Here is a 21,456-nt window from a genome sequence, read left to right as displayed (position 1 = left end):
CATAACTCACGCAATCAATCAACCACGGCCTTGCCTTTTGAACAAGCCTCCAAACGAATCAAATCTAGCAAATTATTGACTAAATAATTCAAAATAAGCTTTAGAAACTACCCACAAATGAAAGAGGTTCAATTTTGATCATTTTTTGAAAAGTCAACAGAATTCAACCATGGGCTTGCTTGGTCAAAACTCGAGTTCGGACTAAAACCCCATTAGCCATTCACCCCCGAGCCCGATTATGTGATTTATTTTGAAATTCGACCTCAATTCGAGGTCTAAAACTCAATTTTACAAAAACCCCCAATTCTACCCAAATCCCTAATTTCTACCATGGAAATCCTAAATTTAATGGTGAAATCTCATGAAATGTAATGGGTAATTGAAAGGAAATAGATTGAAGTCACGTACCAACGAATTTGGGAAGAAAAGTCTCTTGGAAAATTGACTCTAGAGTGTTTAAGGTTGAGAAATGGTGTGAAATGAACTAAGCCTCATTTTTTCACTCTTTTACCGAGCTTCAGGTGCCGAAATTACGAAGTCATGTTCGCAATTGCGAACACCGCAAATGCGAGACAAGGGTCGCAAATGTGAACCCTGCCTTAGAGCCACATAAATTGCAAATACGACAAAATGGTCGCAAATGCAAAGTTCCCCCTTTGCAAATATGACCACAATCTTCGCAATTGCGAAGGAATACTGTTTTGCAAGGCATCGCAAATGCGACCAAGTGATCGCATATGCGATACTAAGCTTTTCACAATTGCGAACCATTTACTCGAAAATGCGAGGTTACCAAATCCCAGACCCTGCTTGCAAATGCAAACTCCTGTTCGCAAAAGCGAGGCTTGCAATTGCGAGACAGACATTGCAAATGCGAGATCTACAACGGACACCAGAGCTAGTATTGCACTAGCAATCTCCACACTAGCAAAACTCATCCGAAACACGTCCAAAACTCACCCAAGCCTCTCGGGCTCCAAACCAAACATGCACACAAGTGTAATAACATCATACAAATTCGCTCGCGCAATCAAATCACCAAAATAACATCTAAATATACAAATCAATCCTCGAAACGAATGAAATTTCAAAGTAAAACTCAAGGACACTAGAATCACACCTAAGCGTCCGAATCAAGTCAAATCAATTACGAATTGAACCAAATTTTGCAGACAAGTTTCAAATAGCGATACAGACTTATTCCAAGTTTCAACATCAAAATCCAAACCTGTTAGCTATGAAGTCAGCTTATGGTAAAACTTAGGAAATTTCCAAACTTTCAAAATACTAGTTTTCGAGTCAAATCAAATTAGGGACCTCCTATTTTCATTTCGAGCATACGTGCAAGTCCAAAATCACGATACAGACATATTGGAATCGTCAAACTACCGATCCGAGGTTATTTTCACAAAATATTGACCGTGGTCAACTCAAATTGTTTTTAAAGCCAAAGATCATATTTTCTTCAAATTTTCACATAAAAGCTTTTCAAAAAGTGACACGGACTACGCACGCAAACCAAGAAACATCAAACAAAGCTAACAGACTAATACTCAAAATGACATATCGGATCATCACGGTTATATAATAAAAAATAATAATAAAATATTGATAAATAATAATGGTGTTGATGAATAGTGTTACATCAGATTTTATGTAATACTATTCACACACCAAAATAGTGTTGGGTTGGAACACCAAACACCAAATATTACACCAAAATAGGATTTGATGTAATATTTGGTGTAAGGGTTGAGATGGTCTTACATACTTAGACTTGGGAGATTACAGTACATTATTATTAAGTTAAAACTTCTCTGTTTCCTGTTTTGTCCCCTTTTTCTCCTTAAGCACCGAACTCTATAAATACTTTTTGAATGACTAGTAATTCTTTGCAAGTGATAATAAGAATTTATGTGAAAATATGCATTATGTACTTATTGATTTGTAAATGTGAGTAAGTTTTTACCTAATTATTACTGTGTGCTTGCCCCTTTTAATTTGTGTTTTTTTTCATAAGCATTTTAGCAAATACAAGATCTACATTATTAGCCTAGAAAGCCTATTAATGATACACTTAAAAAGCTCCTTTTTCTTTGTTGGTATTATACTGTGTTCAAAATCAGAAAATTGGAGAAGTAAACAAACGTTAGTTCAATAAACAAAACGTGAAATAATTCCGAGCCCACTGAATGCACAATGTGTCCTTAAGGAATTTAATCCCCTCACTGTTGCCCAAGGTATACGGATTAATTCCTCCCAGGATAAAATGAAATAACTATTCTGTGATAGCGGCACTTCAAATCACAGAACTTCAGCGAACTCAACAAATGGAGCAAATCACACTTGACACTTATGTTTGTTTAGAAATAATGCAACAATGTAGAAAAGAGGGGAGAAGATTTCAGTTTTTTCATATCAGATTTCATGTCTGAAAAATGAGGCCAAGCCTCTAAATTTATAGACAAAGGAAGGGTGATATAGAGAGGTGCAATCTAAAAGGTGCCTCTTCCATTTCCCATTCACACCCCTTAATAAAAACGCAACAATCCCCCACATGAATGGGGAATGGTCATATGAGGAAAAACATGCATGAAAATACTGTGTGATTCACAAATAAGGATTAATCGCATCTGGATAAGTAGGTTCCCTTTGAACTTTCCGTAGTGAACTTATGTCGGATATACTCGGTCAATTGGTAGATTTGATATCTTTGAACCGTCGAACTTTGGTGTATACCTAGACAACCATAAGTCACACAATTAACCCTTAACCGTCTTTGGTTCTCACGGTTGTGTTCGTTTCAGCCATGAACACCGCCTGGTTTCATGATTGCTTAGAGAATGGGCCTTTACTTTCATTCCCCTTAAAGCGGCTTATACTTAACACTCACATAGGTGATTTCTAAACGTGTAATTCTGTAGACACACTATCTGGTTATATCCTGCCAGACTTAAAAAATCATTAAAAAGCTTTAAGCTTTATTGACTCATCAAAAAGTCTTAATGCTTTACCTTGATTTCTGAACATTGTCTTCATCACGAGAATGTGGTTGAGTTATTTGACAATGTTGAACCGTCATTCATAACTTTGTTTGATCTCTTTGAACTTAGCTCTTGGGATCTCCAGTCTGCCAGGTAGAGTTACCGCTATGATGACTTGTCCTAGGCCTTAGCCACATTCCCTTCGATGATCTTTCAACTGCCTCTCTAGATGGGCCTTTTGTAAGTGGATCCGACACGTTATCTCTTGACTTTACGTAGTCAATCGTGATAACACCACTAGAGAGTAGTTGTCTAACGGTATTGTATCTCCGTCGAATGTGACGAGATTTTCCGTTATACATAACGCTCACTATCACAATGTATACACATAGGTGCCAAAGGTTTGTGCTAAAATGGAATATCTTCCAAGAAATTCCGGAGTCATTCAGCTTCTTCACCGGCCTTGTCTAAGGCTATAAACTCAGCCTCCACTGTAGAGTGGTCAATACACATTTGTTTGGACGATTTCCAAGACATCGTTCCTCTACCGACTGTTTAGAATCGGTTGAACCGGTGATCTAATTTGCATCACTATACCCCTATATTATCGCGGGATAGTTATTGTAGTGCAAAGTATAATTTGGAGTATATTTCAAATACTTCAAAACTCGTTTCATTGTCATGAAAGTTCAAATGCAAACTTTCTTATGTTGTAGACTAATACATCTCTGCTTTCGATTGCATATCAGATTATTGACTACACTTAATGTAGTAATTATAACAACAGTTGGAATGATTGGCATCAGTTGTGGCCACAATCTTTTATATATAACACATTTCGCAATCATTCTGCCATTTTCAAGCATTTGTATGCTATTCATTCATACGTCTATATGATATGCAAATTATAGCACCTTCATTCATGAAACAAATCCAACTTGCAATATATTTTGATCATGTTCATCGGTTGGTTCACCTCATTATAGACCAACATATTAATACGTTCGTTCATGAACGATCATGTTTATACAAAACATACAAACACATCTTTCTATGAAAAGTCACAACCTTCAAAGTGACATCATTCATAAAAGAACTAAACTATATAAATTTTCAATAAAGAAAATGATCTTTCGAGAAAGGCACGTGACCAACTTCAGAATTAGTAGTTTCATAAAATAGTCTTCATTAAGACTAAACAACTGATGAATTTACCAACTACTATATCAATGGGGTTCAAAAATTATATCATTTAGACATTACGTCTAACATTGGCTTTTGTCATGCATAAGCTAAAAGCCCCCATATTTTAAATATTTCATCAACATATCTTCTACATATAATCAAATAATGACTATATGATTTGAAGTATTCTTAACATAAACACACGTGTTTACACTTATTAATTTTTGAAATCATTTGACAATATTATTTGATCAAATCTCGCATGTCCTTGTTTGGGTGCTTGTCTTAGTCTGTAAAGTGACTTAACAAGTCAACACACTTTCTTTTCTTTTCCAGGAACCACGAACTCTTCATGTTGTTCCATATAAATTTCTTCCTCTAAATCTCTATTTAAGAAGGCTGTCTTTTACGCCCATCTGATGGATTTCAAGGCCATACACGGTGGCTAACGTTATTACCATCCGAATAGATGTAATTCTCGTTGCCGGTGAGTATGTGTAAAATTAATCAAGACCTTCTCGTTGTCTTAATCCTTTGGCAATCAATCTTGCCTTATATTTGTCAATAGTACCATCACCTTTCATTTTCCTTATGAAAATCCACTTAGAATCCAAAGGTTTATTTCCTGGAGGAAGATCAACCAATTTCCAAGTATGATTACTTAATATGGATTCTATTTTATTATTGACTGCCTCTTTCCAATATTGTGCTTCCGAGGAAGACAATGTTTCTTTAAAAATTTGAGGCTCATCTTCCAACAGGAATGTCAGAAAATCCGGTCCAAAGGAACTAGTTATCCTTTGACGTTTATTACGTCTTGGATTTTACTAATTCAACGTACTTTCCTTTGCTTCTTCCCGAGTTTGTTTAGATATTTCACTAGACGACTCACATTTCTTTTTATACGGATAAATATTCTCAAAGAATTCAGCATTATCTGATTCGATTACCGTATTAATATGAATATCGGAATTTTCTGATTTATGAACCAGAAAACGATATGCCTTACTATTTGTTGCATATCCTACGAAAACGCGATCAATAATTTTCGGTCCGATCTTTACCCTTTTGGGTTTAGGAATTTGCACTTTAGCTAAGTACTCCCACACTTTAAAATATTTAGGTTGTGCTTCCTTCCATTCCATTTTTCATATGGAATGGATTGCGTCTTGCTATGGGGAACTTGACTGAGTATACAGTTATTTGGAAAAATAACTAGTTCTGAGGTAAACCAGAACTTATCAACAAGGCATTCATCGTCTCATTTAACGTTCTACTCATTCTTTCCGTAATTCCATTAGATTGCGCTAATGAAGGGACAGTCGTTTGGTGAATAATGCCATATTCCAAACATATTTCTTCAAACGCCGCCTCTATTGCTTTGTAGAGCCAACCACATGAACTGTTGTTTGTGTCATTAACAGAGCCAGAATAAATGGTAAAGTTTTTAATCTTCAAACCAATCTGACACCATCAGAATTAATAAACGGTGAAGTTTTTAATCTTCTAACCGAGTAATACCTGATACCGGATCTAATACACGGTAAAGTTTTTTAATCTTCAAACCGAATAATATGTGAAACAATCAAATTTAATAAACGGTGAATTTTTTTAATCTTCAAACCGAATAATAAATTGGAGTAGAAAATCACTAAGATTTTAATCTCCAAAACGAGTATAAAGTCACTTAGACTTTAATTTTCGACAAATGAGTAGAAAGTCACGAAGACTTTAATCTCAACGGACGAGTACCAAATCATGCAGATTTTGATCTCGAAGTAGGAGTAGAAAATTACGAAGATTTTATTCTCCATAACGGGTGTAGAAAATCACGAGAATTTTAATTCCCTTTCCAAATGGTTTTCCAACTAAACCATTATAACACTTTAAACAATTTGATCTATTTCTCTAATCAAACACATATATGTTCATCTTTACATATATTATATTTATGATCTCAAAAATACTTCAAGTATTAATGTAAGCTTACATGAAAATATTCAAGGTTTTTCAAGGCCTTCCACCCCAAACAGTTAACGAAGAACCGATGAATATTTTCTGCTTGATATCTGACAAGCCACTCCAAATTGACCATACATATATCACTTCTATTTCCTTCATAGTTATAAGAAATATGTATTTTTCCATGGATAGGACTCATTAGATCATGCGTACTATTGGATGTCGTGTATATCAGAAGCAAAAATTTTCTTCCTTGTTACATGGCTTTTCTAGAGCAAATCACAGCCAACGTTTTCCAAGGCAAGAAATATCGTGCCGTTATAATCTGACCCAATAGGTGCGAATGGTTGAATGCACCATTTCACAATTAGATCCAAATGAGTATAAACAAATGTGTTTACTAAGAATATTTTAAATCACATAGTCATTATTTGATTATATATGAATGATATGTTTGATCAAATACTCCAGCAATTACCAATTTATAATGCTAGAAAGAAACAAATCAAGAAACACAAAATTTGCCAAATTCAGATTCGAACATATCAAAGACATTCCAGAAAATTTCAAGAACAAAAAGTTTTGTACTTATCTGAACTTGTTTCATTCGAAGCATTCCCATCTTTGAATACTAAAATATTCTTCTCTAAAATTGCATGGCACTATATTGAAATGCTATAACACTGTTTCCGACTTTGTCATTTCCATGACGTTTTGAGTCTTTCTTCTTTCTGTCTCCAACAAAATGATGTTAAGATGAACACAGAAAAATAAATTCCTTAAGATTGTTGGTATTATACTGTGTTCAAAATCAGAAAACTGGAGAAGTAAACAAACGTTAGTTCAATAAACAAAACGTGAAATAATTTCGAGCGCACTGAATGCACAATGTGTCCTTAAGGAATTTAATCCCCTCACTGTTGCCCAAGGTATACGGATTAATTCCTCCCAGGATAGAACGGAATAACTATTCTGTGATAGCGGCACTTCAAATCACAGAACATCAGCGAACTCAACAAACGGAGCAAATCAGACTTGACACTTATGTTTGTTTAGAAAATAAGGCAACAATGTAGAAAAGAGGGGAGAAGATTTCAGATTTTTCATATCTGATTTCATGTCTGAAAAATGAGGCCAAGCCTCTAAATTTATAGACAAAGGAAGAATGATATGGAGAGGTGCAATCTAAAAGGTGCCTCTTCCATTTCCCATTCACACCCCTTAATAAAAACGCAACATTCTTTTCCTCAACTCAATGATAAGAAACTTTTTTATGAATATTTAAAGCACCATGTGCCGATTGAGAACTTAATAGCACCCAAACTTACAAAACATTAATAGAATGAGGTCAACAATATTTTATCAAATTCATACAAAGATTCTTTAAATCAATTAAAAGTACCCATATGATCAAATATTAAGTACATTATTTCTTACGTTTCTGTATGTACACATCAACGTCGCTACTGTATATTTTTAATTGTTTTACACAATCTGAAAAAAATGCCGTAATCTCATCCCTCCACGCAAAAAATGGGAATATATTTAAGTAACTAAAAATTATTTAAAAATAATATGTCAAACTAATACAAGCCTAATGAAATTGCTCCAAATGCATTCAGCAGAAATAATAGTGAAACTCCGTAGCCAAGACAAGGTGCAGTAGGGGTTTGGCTGCCGGAATTTGTCGCCGGAGGTGAAGAACCAGCTGGCGGAGATGGTGGTGTTAGACTTGGTATTTCCTCAGCTGGCGGTGTTGAAGTTGATGGCGACGGCGGTGGAACAGTAGAATCTGAGGGAATTTATTATTTTATTAATTAAATCATGCACTCCATTAATTATATTTTTAGGCTGGTTAAATAATACATTATTTTTATGAAGTTTATTTATGTGATGTAAACATGTAAAATATTGAATAAGTACCTTTAGGATTACGAGAAGGGCTAATAGGAGCTGATGTTGGTGAAGCACTTGGAGCCCCAGCATCACCAAGAGGACCTAATTCAGAAAACATGATCTAAGGACATCTTTATTTCAATAATATATGGTGAAATAGAAGGACATTGGTAAAATAAGAATGAAATTTAAAAAAGAACTAAGTACCAGGTGCAACAACCGTAGGTGGACTTGGGGCTGCAAGTCAGAAAATAACCAAGGTTCAGTGACCAATTCCTAGAACAATTTTTTTGGGAAAAATATAAAACAAATAATAACCAAAAACCAATAAATGGAACTAAAAATAAATGAGGAAATGGAACTCCTCGTATGAATTTTCTGTTCGAAAGTAATATAGGAAAACCAATTCCAAAATGGACTCAAAAGTCGTGGCATTTTCTTTGTCTAGTGGGTACCGCGTCCATCGTACCTAACGATGGATATGGAAAGAGGACAGCAGGTAGACCACCTAATTCTTGCCAAGATGCAAATAATTCAAGATACGCATCTTATAAATTTCATAATTTTTTCCAAAAAGTTTTTTAAATATATTATTTCGATTACTATGAACAACTTTAATACTTCAATATAGAGCTAAATATTTATATATTTTCCATAAAATTAAGTGCAACGTCCAAATTCACCCTAAAATTTGATTCGTCATTCTATTTGTGACACAAGTAGCCACACAAAGTATTTAAAATCCTTTTAATTAAAAATTACCACCCAAAATAATATGTGTTACTCCCTTCCAATATATGTGGCACGCTTTCTTTCTTTAGTCTCCCCCAAAAAGAATGTTATTTTTCAATATATAAAATAATTTAACTTTAAAATATCAATTTTACCTTTAATGAGATAGTTTATAGCCACAGAAATATTTAAGACTTATTTTAGACCACAAGTTTTAAAAGTCTTATTTTCTTTTCTAAACCGTGGTTAGTTAGATGTACTACTTGAAAAAATGCATTTTTCAGAATAAAAAATAATCGAAAGTATCGATAAATAATTTTTTTTTCAATTGTTTTAGAAATTGACCGATTCGGCAGATTTGTTTTTCAAGAAGCCGACTGAGACCTATTTAAAATAAACTCAAAGTTAAATTAAAAAAACGACCGATTTTTGGTCAACTTATTTTAAAAAAAAATCGATAATTTTATTTTTAACAGAAAACTGTTAAAAATATCCGGTTAAAGAGTAAATAAAATAAAATAAAATCTTTAGACCAATAAGCACCAATGGTCTAGTGGTAGAATAGTGCCTTATTATGGTACAAACATTAATTCAATTCCAAGATAGTGTATTTTATAATTGAATAATTTAAAAAATAAATAAATATTGTAACATAATTAAAACTCAAAAAATATAAGGTCGGTAAATACGATCAATATTTTTCCGACCCGTCCAATTTGGTAAGTTTTTGGTCGATAATCCTTCAAAAGCGACGTCATTCTGTAGGTGTTTCTTCGATCGGAAAAGACTGTTTTTAGTAGTGAAAGACTGACGTTGCCACATAGATCGGGAACGGAGGGAGTAGTTCTTTAAATATTTTAGTGCCAAAGAAGTTAAATGTACCTTTGCACTGGAGGGGAACACCAGGCATGTTACAAGCTTGGGGAAGAGACATGGCTAAATTGGGATTCATTGGCATCTGGAATGGAATACCAGCAGTTACAATAAGGCAGAGACAACTCGTGCCGTTGGTCATCATAGTCCTGAGTGCACTGCAGCAATCTTCAGTTGGTGATGTCCCATTGCTGCTGCTATTAGTCAAGAAGTTCACACATGGTGTGAAGCTAGTGATCATCGGTCCGGTGCATGGTGTACTTATAATTTGCCCATCAACTGGCTGCAGTACTGCTGCCATAAAAATCAGTGACAAAACAAAATTTGAAAAAAACAAGTGCTTATAAGCCATGTCGAAGCTGGAAAAGTATTGATGAGACGAGTTGACTTAGTTTGTGAGCCGCCTCTACTATCACCTGATCGGTCGGAAGTTTGAGAAATATTTTTGATATAATTCGTTTATCGGAATTTGTGTATATAGGGTGTGAATGGTTAAGTATAGAGAATGAAGGAATATTTATAGGGGAGATTTTGAAAAGATAATGAAGAAGATCAGTTGAATTAAGATTAGCAGGTATTTGAAGTTCAACAACCTTAACAAACTTCTGTCCAAGTACTCCAATGGTTTTGCTGCTTGTGTCTATAGGCTTTGCTTGCCGTGGCATATAATTGTTACTACTATGTACGTTTGAGGTTTGAAGAAACCCAATTTTTTCTCATATCATTAGTTAGCCTCGAGTAGAAAATGGAGATATCTCTATCCCAATGGCATTAAACTGTCCAACTACATAGAACAAGATCTATCAACCGAAAGAACAACAATCAAATACGTTTTCTCTTTTACCAAAACCGGTAAAACGATATAATTTACAATTACAAACAAATAAGCAAATATAAGGTGTGCGCGCACGTGTGTATCAAATGTGTCTATCTAGAAACAAAAATTGATTTTCCATCAAATAGAATTAGGCAATTATAGTAGCAAGTAAATACCAGAAAGCAAAAAACTTAATCTTGTTATATTGATAGATCGATTAATAGTGTATACCGGTAAAATCGGGGATAGAGTTACCCTCGATTTCCCGTTGTGGAACGAGGAACGACGTTTCTTGTCATTGGCTCGAGTGAAACCGAAGGTACCCATGGATCGGAACCAAGGACGGACGGACAACACAACGGTTTAGGGCATGGCCGAACCCCAAAAGAATCAAGCTCGAGTGAGATGAAAAATCGAGGGTAAAAGAAAGACGGTTAAAGGAGACAAAACGGGGGGCCAAAATATCCGTCATCAGCCGGATATTGCGGTGTGGATCACACACGATGTTGGCTACAGATCATATTTTCGTGGGAGAAAAGGAAGAAAAGATTTTTACCTTATTTAGACTTGTATTAGGGTTAAAACTCTTCTACTATACAAAGAGGAGAACCCTTTAATTTTTGACAGACTGTTAGCATGTATATCAAAGCAATAAAGTTTACTTTGACTTTTAGCAATTGTTTAAGTATTCTTCAGTTGTTTATCCGTTTAGTTGGAACCGCGCTCTATATCTGGGGCTCGACTGAAACCGACTGCATTAAGCCTAACGCAAGGCATAATTACTTCGCCATATTTGGTTTGATCGTTTTATCTCATTTCAATTCAATTACTTACTGCTTTTTGATTATTTTTGTTAAATTAAACCACGTATCCTTCAAACCGCGTGCAAATTTTGTCACGCCCCAACCTCGGGAGGCGTGACCGACGCTCAATCGAGTGAACCCAACTGAGCAAGCCTTTTGAACACTTTCTACCCAACTCAATATGATTAAGGAAACCATGCTTTGGTTTACTTAGACAGTAGGTAAGATCGTACATACAACATTGTTAGTTCATTTTATATTACAACCCTTAAACCATCGTTATGTTTTCAAGATTTCATACAGATACGATTTAGAAGAACTAGAATTTAGAATTATAACACAGTTCCTTGACCCATCCAACACCCGTACATAACCCACACAAACGTGTACGGAGCCTCTAAAGATACAAAAGACAATTATGATAATACCGGCAACAAGGCCCCGGCTATACCTCAAAAGTGGAAATCTATAACAAAATACATACTGCATCACCCCTGGAAGAAAAGGGGCTCACCAAGATTGCTGAGTGGAGGATACTCCGCTATCTACGATCGGCACTGTCTGCTATGGAGCCACCTACATCCATTCAAAGATGTAGCGCCCCCGGCAAAAGGGATGTTAGTACCATGGAATAGTACTAGTATGTATAACTAAATACCATCTCATTAGAAAGAACTATCATACAAGAACAAAGAAATCATAAGGATCAATCAAAAGCTTTAAACGATCACCACATCATCAAATAAAAGGATCATATAACTTTCACATAATTTCCATAGCTTTAGGTTAGGGCATTTAATATTGTTCCTCATCATTCCCAACACCACCGCTTTCTTGCGCGGAGTCCGATCTCGACCCGATCGGCTAGGTTGCCTCATTTGAGACATGTATCTCAATCACAATCTCATTCTCATTTTTCGGATTCAATATCAGCACAATAGCACCATGTGTGCGGCATGGCGTCCGATCACGGCCCGATCAGCTAGGTCGTCTTACCAAGACATTGTTCCTTTTTCATTAATCATCTCATTACGATCTTTATTTCACATATATTAATTTAGAGGCACTTGGGGCCACAATTATCATATTATACTTGGCACTAGGCCACATTTCATAACTCAAGCTCTTTTCCCCATATTTCATATCATTTTCACTTTCAATGTTAACCTTGCAATTTAGGATAATAGGCACATACAAGAGCAATTCAAGTTGTAAGCATAGAGAAGATTTCACATAGTTTGGCATAACAATCTCAGTTTAAACTTGACTTGAAGTCTAGGCATTTCAACACATGGTTTACATTCTTCACACATCCTTAAATTACCAAGAATAGTATATTTAACACATTAGGACACACTTTTCACGTATGTATTTGCAACACCAATTCATGTGAAATAACAATCAATACATCAATCAAATTTCGGTTTTACAACATTTGCATGGACACCAAAGGAGCTCAATTTCTAGAAGAGGGGGTTTTGCCATACATACCTCAATAGAGCTTTCCTTAAATTTTTACAAAATTCCGGAACTCTTAGCAACTTTGATCTATTTTATGAGAATTACAAGTTGAACCACAAATTAGAGAGATGATTAAGATTCTAGCTCATTTGAGTAAATTATCAAGCACTAAGTGTGCATTGTGATTTTAGGACCTTTTTGTGAGAGATTTTTATCATCCTACACCCCATTTGTTATATTTTTAGCTCACAATCTCCCCATACCCTATCAGCATTCATGCATGCAAGATAATCAATCCATATACCCATGAACCCACTTGTTAATCACTTATTTTAATAGGAATTTCGAAATTAAGGTTAGGGCACAAGTTCTTACCTCTTAGGATGAAGGCCTAGCAATTTTTACTTGATAATCTTCAAAGATTTGGGCAAGGATTGTAGTGACTTGGTGAGAATTAGTTTCTCCCTCCAGAACTCCTTCTCTCACTCTAAATGCAGTAGAAAATAGCATAAAAGGGTCTAATAGGGTGTTTTTAATGAGATGGGGTCGGGTTTTTAAAGTTAGAAAATAGGAACCCCTACTCAGTCTGCGGTCGCATATGCGATCGCATAATTGACATGCAGCCTGCAAAAGGGACCGCAAAATGGCCCTCAAAACTTGAACATTCTGCCCGGGTATGCGACAAGAATGCGGTCCGCATACCTGTTCTGCGATCGCATAATGCATCGCAGAACTACCCCTCGCAAAATTCCAAGGAGGTTATGCGATGACTATGCGGTCCGCATACTGGTTATGCGATCGCATAATTGGCCGCATAGCTGACCTCAAAACTAACCAACATCCTGCATCACTCTGCGGCAACTATGCGGTCCGCATAGCTGTTATGCGGACCCCATAATGGACCGCAGAAATACGCTTTTCTGAAAAATATTATACCTTAACCTTTTAATGCACAGATCACGGGACCTTACATCCTCCCCCACTTAAGATCATTCGTCCTTGAATGAGGATCAAGGTTCACTCATTAGCAATCCTTATGCAACTTCAACTTTTTCACATCATGAAACATATTAACAGCCCCAAATTTGGCTAACTCCCTAAATTTCCAAAAATTTTGCCAGAGCTTCCTTTATAACTAGGCCTATCCACCTGTCAGAGAGCCCCAGAAACATATCCTAACATCATATACACAATCCATAGACATGACATAACTCGTAACGACACCAACCATGGCCCCATAGGTGACATATAACCAAAACGGAACAGTTTTACATAGACCAAACCAAGTGATACACAGTTCATAGGAACCAAATTCATAGGAGCTATTACATGGCTATACAAACAAATGCGGGTACTTCTTTTTCATTTCTTCCTCGGCTTCCCAAGTGGCTTCCTCAACCTGCTGGTTCCGCCATAACACTTTCACGGAGGCAATTTCCTTATTTCTCAACTTTCGGACTTGCCTGTCAAGAATCGAAACTGGAATTACTTCATATGACAGTTCTTCATTGACCTCAATAGTTTCAACCGGCACAATAGTGGACGAATCTCCCACTACCTTCTTCAACATAGACACATGGAAGGCTGGATGTACCAATGACATCTCGGGTGGCAGCTCGAGCTTGTATGCCACCTGACCGATCCTCTGAATGATTCTTTACTGTCCGACATACCTTGGACTCAATTTCCTTTTCCTTCCAAACCACATGATACCCTTTATGGGGGAAACCTTCAAAAATTCCAAATCATCTTCTTTGAACTCCAAATCTCTACGACGAATGTCCGAATAAGACTTTTGGTGACTTTGAGCAGTTTTCAACCTTTCCTTAATAATTTTGACTTTCTCCACGGCCTGATGCACAAGGTCCGGCCCTATCAATTCAGCTTCTCTAACCTTGAACCACCCAATGGGAGACCTACATCTTCTACCATACAACACCTCGAATGGTGCCATCTGGATACTAGCATGGAAGCTGTTGTTATAAGCAAACTCTATGAGTGGCAAATGATCATCCCAACTACCTCTGAAATCAAGAACACAAGCACGCAACATGTCCTCAAGCGTCTGAATAGTCCGCTCCGCTTGCCCGTCAGTCTGAGGGTGAAAAGCCGTACTAAGATTTACCTACGTACCCAAGCCTTGCTGAAATTTCTTCCAAAAGTTGGCCGTGAACTGAGCCCCTCGATCCAAAATGATTAAGACTGGAGTGCCATGCAACCTGAATATTTCTTTGATATACAACTGAGCATACTATTCCGCTGTGTCGGTAGATTTGACTGGCAAGAAGTGCACTGATTTCGTGCCATCTGGATACTAGCATGGAAGCTGTTGTTATAAGCAAACTCTATGAGTGGCAAATGATCATCCCAACTACCTCTGAAATCAAGAACACAAGCACGCAACATGTCCTCAAGCGTCTGAATAGTCCGCTCCGCTTGCCCGTCAGTCTGAGGGTGAAAAGCCGTACTAAGATTTACCTGCGTACCCAAGCCTTGCTGAAATTTCTTCCAAAAGTTGGCCGTGAACTGAGCCCCTCGATCCAAAAAATTGAGACTGGAGGGCCATGCAACCTGAATATTTCTTTGATATACAACTGAGCATACTATTTCGCTGTGTCGGTAGATTTGACTGGCAGGAAATGCACTGATTTTGTGAGTCGATCCACGATTACCCAAGCTGAGTCGAACATGCGCGGAGTGCGTGGTAACCCTACCACAAAATCCATGTTGATCATTTCCCATTTCCATATTGGAATTTCTATGTTTTGAGCCAATCCACCGGGCCTTTGATGTTCGGCTTTCACTTGCTGACAGTTCAAAAATTTTGCCACAAAGTCCGTCACATCCCTTTTCATGTTGTTCCACCAATAAACTTCCTTGAGATCATGATACATTTTTGTAGAACCTGGGTGCACGGAATACCTGGAAGTGTGAGCTTCTGCCATGATCCTTTCCCGAAGACTATCAATATCCGGAACACATAGGCGGCCTTGGTACCGTAGGGTACCATCATCCATGCCAAAGGAAAAAGTTGTGGTCATGTGTTTATGAATCCCCTCTTTCAGTTGTGCTAACAATGGATCGTTGAGTTGCTTCTCTTTCACTTCCGCCATAAGCGATGATTCAACCCTATTCTGCACGATTACTCCCCCTTTGCTAGAGTCCGCAAGACGAACTCCTAAATTAGCCAACTGGTGAACCTCCCTGGCCAACGGCCTCTGATGCGCCTTCAAATGAGCCAAACTTCCCATAGATTTCCAACTAAGAGCATCCGCCACAACATTGGCCTTCCTCGTGTGATAGAGAATATCAATGTCATAGTCCTTGAGTAACTCGAGCCATCTCCTCTGTCTCATATTCAACTCCTTTTATTTGAAAATATATTGAAGGCTCTTGTGGTCCGTAAATACATTCACATGGACCTATACAAATAATGTCTCCAAATCTTTAGAGCAAACACCACTGCCGCAAGCTCTAGGTCATGGGTTGGATAGTTCTTTTTATGATTCTTGAGTTGCCTAGAAGCGTAGGCTATAACCTTGCCGTGTTGCATTAGCACACACCCAAGCCCGATCCTTGAAGCATCACAATACACCACAAATCCCTCTGTACCCTCTGGCAGAGGGATTTAATTGCTTTCACAAGCATCGGACCACTGGAACTTAATTGCTTTTTGTGTCAATTTAGTCAATGGAGAGGCAAGAGTAGAAAATACCTCCACAAATCTTCTGTAGTACCCGGCCAAACCCAAGAAACTGCGAATCTCTGTTGGAGTAGTAGGTCTAGGCCAATTCTTTACTGCTGTAATCTTTTGAGGATCAACCATAATTCCTTTCCTGGAGACGACATGACCCAAGAAAGTGACAGATTCAAGCCAAAATTCACATTTCAAAAATTTTGCATACATTTGGCGCTGTTGAAGAGTATGCAGAACTGCCCTGAGATGGTCAGCATGGTCACACAAGAATACCGTCAATGAACACTATCACAAAAGAGTCTAAAAAGGGCTTGAAGACTCGATTCATAAGATCTATGAAAGCTGCCGGGGCATTTGTTAGCCCAAAAGACATCACTAGAAACTCAAAGTTCCCATACTGTGTCCTGAAAGCTGTTTTTCGATTAATGATACCCGGACCGCAAGTCAATTTTTGAGAAACACTTAGCACCTTGAAATTGATCAAACAAATCATCTATCCTTGGTAGAGGGTATTTATTTTTGATTGTGACTTTGTTAAGTTGTCGGTAGTCAATACACATCCGTAGCGACCCATCTTTCTTCCTTACAAACTAAACCGGTGCGCCCCATGGTGACACACTCGGCCAGATGAAACCCTTCTCTAGCAAATCCTTCAATTGTTCCTTTAGCTCTTTCAATTCGGCCGGTGCTATTCTGTAAGGTGGAGTTGACATAGGCTGCGTGCCTGGCATCACATCGATCCCAAAATTAATCTCCCTGTCTGGTGGGATCCCAGGGAGCTCATCTGGAAAGACATCCGGAAATTCATTCACAACTGGCACGGACTCAAGGCTAGGTGCCTCGGCATCGGTATCCGTAACCCGGACTAAATGATAGATACACCCCTTCTTGATCATCCCTGCGGCCTTAAGGTAAGAAATAAACCGACCTTTTGGCATTACATTATATCCCTTCCATTCCACAACGGGCTCATTAGGAAATTCAAGCCTCATAGTTCTAGTCCGACAATCAAGTTTGGCAAAACATGAATAAAGCCAATCCATTCCCATTATTACATCAAAATCGACCATCCCCAATTCAATAAGATCGGCCATGGTATCCCTACCACGTACCTTGACAACACAACCCCTATAAACTCGTACAGCCGTAATAGGCTCACCCACCGGAGTAGACACCGAGAATGGCTCATGAAGCTGTTATGGTTCTAACCTAAATTCCATAGCAACATAAGGGGTAACATAGGACAAGGTGGAACCGGGGTCAATAAATGTATACACATCATGAGATTGGACAGTCAGAATACTTGTAACAACATCTGGAGAAGCCGCTGCAGTCTAGCGACCACTCATAGCATAGAACCGGCTGGGTCCTCTCGAACTCTGCGCACCACCCCTAGCTGCACCACGCCCCGCGGGTGCTGGGGTACCTCGAGTTGGAGAGGGGGCTGAAGATGTTGCAACTGTTGGGCTGGCTGGCTGTGCTGTGCCCCTACCCGCTCCCTGGCAGGATACATGATAATGCCTCTGAATATGGCCCCTCATGCCACATCCATAGCATACGAGTAACTCCATGTAGCAAATATCTGAGTGCATCTTCCCGCACCTGGGGCACGGGGATCTCTGCTGCTGCTGGGATCTCTCTCCTGACCGACCCCGCTGGTGGGATCCCCTGTTGCCCTGACTGGGACTGAAACGACTCCACTACTGCTGCTGGCTGGGCCTTGATGGCGGTGCACTGGCTGAAGACTGTGCAACAGACTGGGACGGCCGTGATGATCCTCCCCTGAAAGCTGATCTTCGCCCACCTAGTGACTCTCCCAAGTTGCCCGTAGACCGGGCCTTGTTGTTACCCTCTCTTTCCGTCCTGCTCTTCAGTTTACGGTTCTCTGTGGCCTGAGCAAATGCCACCATCTTCCCATAATTCATGTCAGAATTCAAGGCAGCTGTAGAAGCCTCATTATTAGTAAAAGGATTAAGGCCCTGAACAAACCGGCGCACCCTGGCCTCCATTGTAGGCAACATGTGGATAGCATACTTGGACAAGCGGGCAAACTCTATGTGGTACTCCCACACACTCTTGCTACCTTGCTTTAGATTCTCGCGGGCAGGAAATGATCTACAAAGGCATCGGCAAACTCGCTCCACCTCGCCGGAGGGCTCCCCTCCTCATGGGAATCTTCCCACAACTCAAACCATGAATAGGCCACCCCTTTCAGATGGTAGGCAGCTAACTCCACTCCCTCTGTCCCAGTTGCACGCATAACCCTGAGGGTCTTGTGCATCTCATCAATAAAGTCCTGGGGGTCTTCCTTGGGATTGGCGTTCGTAAACACTAGAGGGTCTAGCTGAAGAAATATGTCTACCTTAGAACTGGTGGAATCCCTTTGCTGGCTAGATGAACTGGGCGCAACATTTGACCTCTGGGCCGGAGAGGCCACTAGCTGAGTTAGCATCTGAATAGCTCCCCTAAGGTCCCCATCAGAATTACCGGAACCAGAAGCTGGGGCTAGAGGCAGAACAGGAATATCAGCGGGAGGGATAGTAGTACCCTCAACAGATGTAGGAACTAGTGTAGCAGTCGGGGGAATGTCCTCACCCCTCGGGTTCTCACCCGCATCATCAATTACGGAGTCGATGTCACGCCCCAAATTCGAGGGACATGACCGGCGCCCGACCGGGTAGCCCCAGCCAAGCGAACCTAGATGCCTTTCCTGACCCACATGTTACCCCATGTTTTCNGATTGTGAAACTATCAAGATGACCCACTAAGTGAGTGCAACAATGCATTCAATGGCTCCGAAGCTAGAATATCCCGGTGCTTTCACCATTCCTTGCACCATTGGGAGTGTAGACTTTGCTAAAGCTCTATGTGATTTGGGGGCCAGTATCAACTTGATTCCCTACTAAGTTTCCAAGACTTTGGGTATTGGGCAACCGAGTCCGAATTTCATGAGATTGCAAATGGCGGATAGATAAATGAAGAGACCATTGGGTATTATTGATGATGTTCTTGTCTGGTTGGACAAATTTATCTTTCCAGCTGATTTTGTGATTCTTGACTGCGAGATCAATTTTGAGGTGCCTATAATCTTTGGAAGACCTTTCCTTGCAACTGGGAAGGCCTTAGTTGATGTGGAAGCATCGGAACTCACTTTCCGAGTGGGTGAAGAAAAAGTGGTCTTTCATGTGTGTAAGTCAATGAAGCAGCCCAATTGTACCAAAGTGTGCTCATTTGTGGATCTTGTCACGACAGTGATTGACATGCCCCAAATTCGAGGGACATGACCGGTGCCCGACCGGGTAGCCCCAGCCAAGCGAACCTAGATGTCTTTCCTAACCCACATGTTACCCCATGTTTTCCTTACTCAATTATTCCAAGAATTTGCCAAATAATTAATTAAGAACACTTTTTAATTTACAAAACACATACATACTTGCATAATAGTAATGAAATCACCAACTCGTTACCAACGTATGAAAACACGGATCTACACAAGTTTCTAACCTACATCTACTGTCTACGGAGCCTCTAATAGTACAACAGGATAATACAGTATTTGCCGGTAACAAGGCTCCGGCTATACCTTACACAAAATCAACTAAAGCTCCGGAAACAATGTGGCCTGAACCACGCAGGGCCCCGAGAGGAAAGGGGCTCACCAAAAAGCTGATGGATGACGAAGGGGAGCTACGATCGGTGGACTGGAGTACCTGCTACGGATCCACCTACAATCATAACACGAATGTAGCGCCCCCGGCAAAAGGGACGTCAGTAGATTTGAATTGTACTGGTATGTATGAAAAAAACTTTGCTCCAAGTAAAATCGAACCATAAGCAAGTGAGTAGCAGTAATAAAAGTGACAATCAAATCCACAAGGAGGGAACAATTAAGCCAACAGGTATACAATCTCTCCTCCATAAACAAGCATGTAATTGTAATGGAAATAACAATCAAATCCACAAAGAAAGAGCAATTCAACAAGTTTACAATCTCTCCTGTTTCCCCTTCCACATTTCCACATCAATAATTTCACAATTTGTTCATAGTACATTTCAATAGCAATTTCGATCGCTTTCCAACCTTATTACCTCGGCCACCCTTTTTACCTCGGCCACCCTTATCACCACAACCCACACCTTATTTCTTCGTGTTGCGGCGCGCAACCCGATCCCACCGAACAATCACAATTCACAAACAACACGACAACAACAACAATTCACAAAGAATAACAACAACAATCCTCAAGAAACAACAACAGTGACCCTTAAGGAACAACAACAACAATTTACAAAGAATAACAACAACAATCCTCAAGAAACAACAACAATGACCCTCAAGGAACAACAACAACAATTTACATGAACTTCCATAGCCATCAATACCATTTCCCTGTATTCCACTACTCATATGCATTAATAGGTCACAACGATAATTTCCCACGACAAACCACATATGTTGCTACCACGCACATTCCGATCACATCATTTCTCATTTCCTTCCATTACTTGTTTCACAGTTCTTACCACATAGTACATTCACAATCGCAAACCTGGTTTATTTCTAATTACTTGCATCAATATAGCGAAGGCACAACCACAATCACTCAACCATACCAATCACAGGAATTTCACAAACAAATCACGTAGAAATCACATACCAAGCACTCAAACACCCAAACAAGGCGATTTTACAAGTTCAAGGTTAGCCATACATACCTGGAGTCGAGTTCCCTTTTAACTTCTATTTCCAATTCACCAAATGGTCTAGCAATGTCAATCTACTGCACAAGTTAACGCGTACGACTTAGAAAAGAAGTTCACAATTTCTACTCAAACTTATTTAGGTCATCAACCCATCTTTGTACCATCTTTTACTCCTACCCAATTACTCTCACTAGGTTTTAGGTTATAGAATGACATGCATGTATGAGTTCAACCACTATTTTCAAAGACCAATGCATGAGACTCCCCCCCCTTAGTTTAAACCAGAATTTTAGTGAAAAGGGTTAGGGATGTTACCTGCAAGAAAAGGGGGATGAAGATAAG

General features: G+C 39.0%; 1 protein-coding gene across 1 annotated transcript; it reads right to left on the bottom strand.

The window, feature by feature from the left end:
• On the bottom strand, positions 7,539 to 10,410 carry LOC109232763 (proline-rich receptor-like protein kinase PERK2). Its single transcript, XM_019398497.1, has 4 exons — positions 9,642 to 10,410; positions 8,235 to 8,264; positions 8,055 to 8,129; positions 7,539 to 7,923 (listed from the first exon to the last, which is right to left on the bottom strand). Exons 1-4 carry the CDS (start codon positions 9,982 to 9,984, stop codon positions 7,715 to 7,717), a joined length of 657 nt encoding a protein of 218 aa, XP_019254042.1. The 5' UTR covers positions 9,985 to 10,410; the 3' UTR covers positions 7,539 to 7,714.

Source organism: Nicotiana attenuata, chromosome 9 (assembly GCF_001879085.1).
Source record: "Nicotiana attenuata strain UT chromosome 9, NIATTr2, whole genome shotgun sequence".
Lineage (NCBI taxonomy): Eukaryota > Viridiplantae > Streptophyta > Magnoliopsida > Solanales > Solanaceae > Nicotiana > Nicotiana attenuata.
This window is presented reverse-complemented; position numbering and strand designations above follow the sequence as displayed.

Excerpts from the sequence above, each read along its gene's own strand:
- LOC109232763 (XM_019398497.1), bottom strand. The coding sequence starts at position 9,984 with ATGGCTTATAAGCACTTGTTTTTTTCAAATTTTGTTTTGTCACTGATT. Across the intron at positions 8,130-8,234 it reads ACCTACGGTTGTTGCACCTG|GTCCTCTTGGTGATGCTGGG; the intron begins GTACTTAGTTCT and ends TTTCTGAATTAG. Across the intron at positions 7,924-8,054 it reads CCCTTCTCGTAATCCTAAAG|ATTCTACTGTTCCACCGCCG; the intron begins GTACTTATTCAA and ends AAATTCCCTCAG.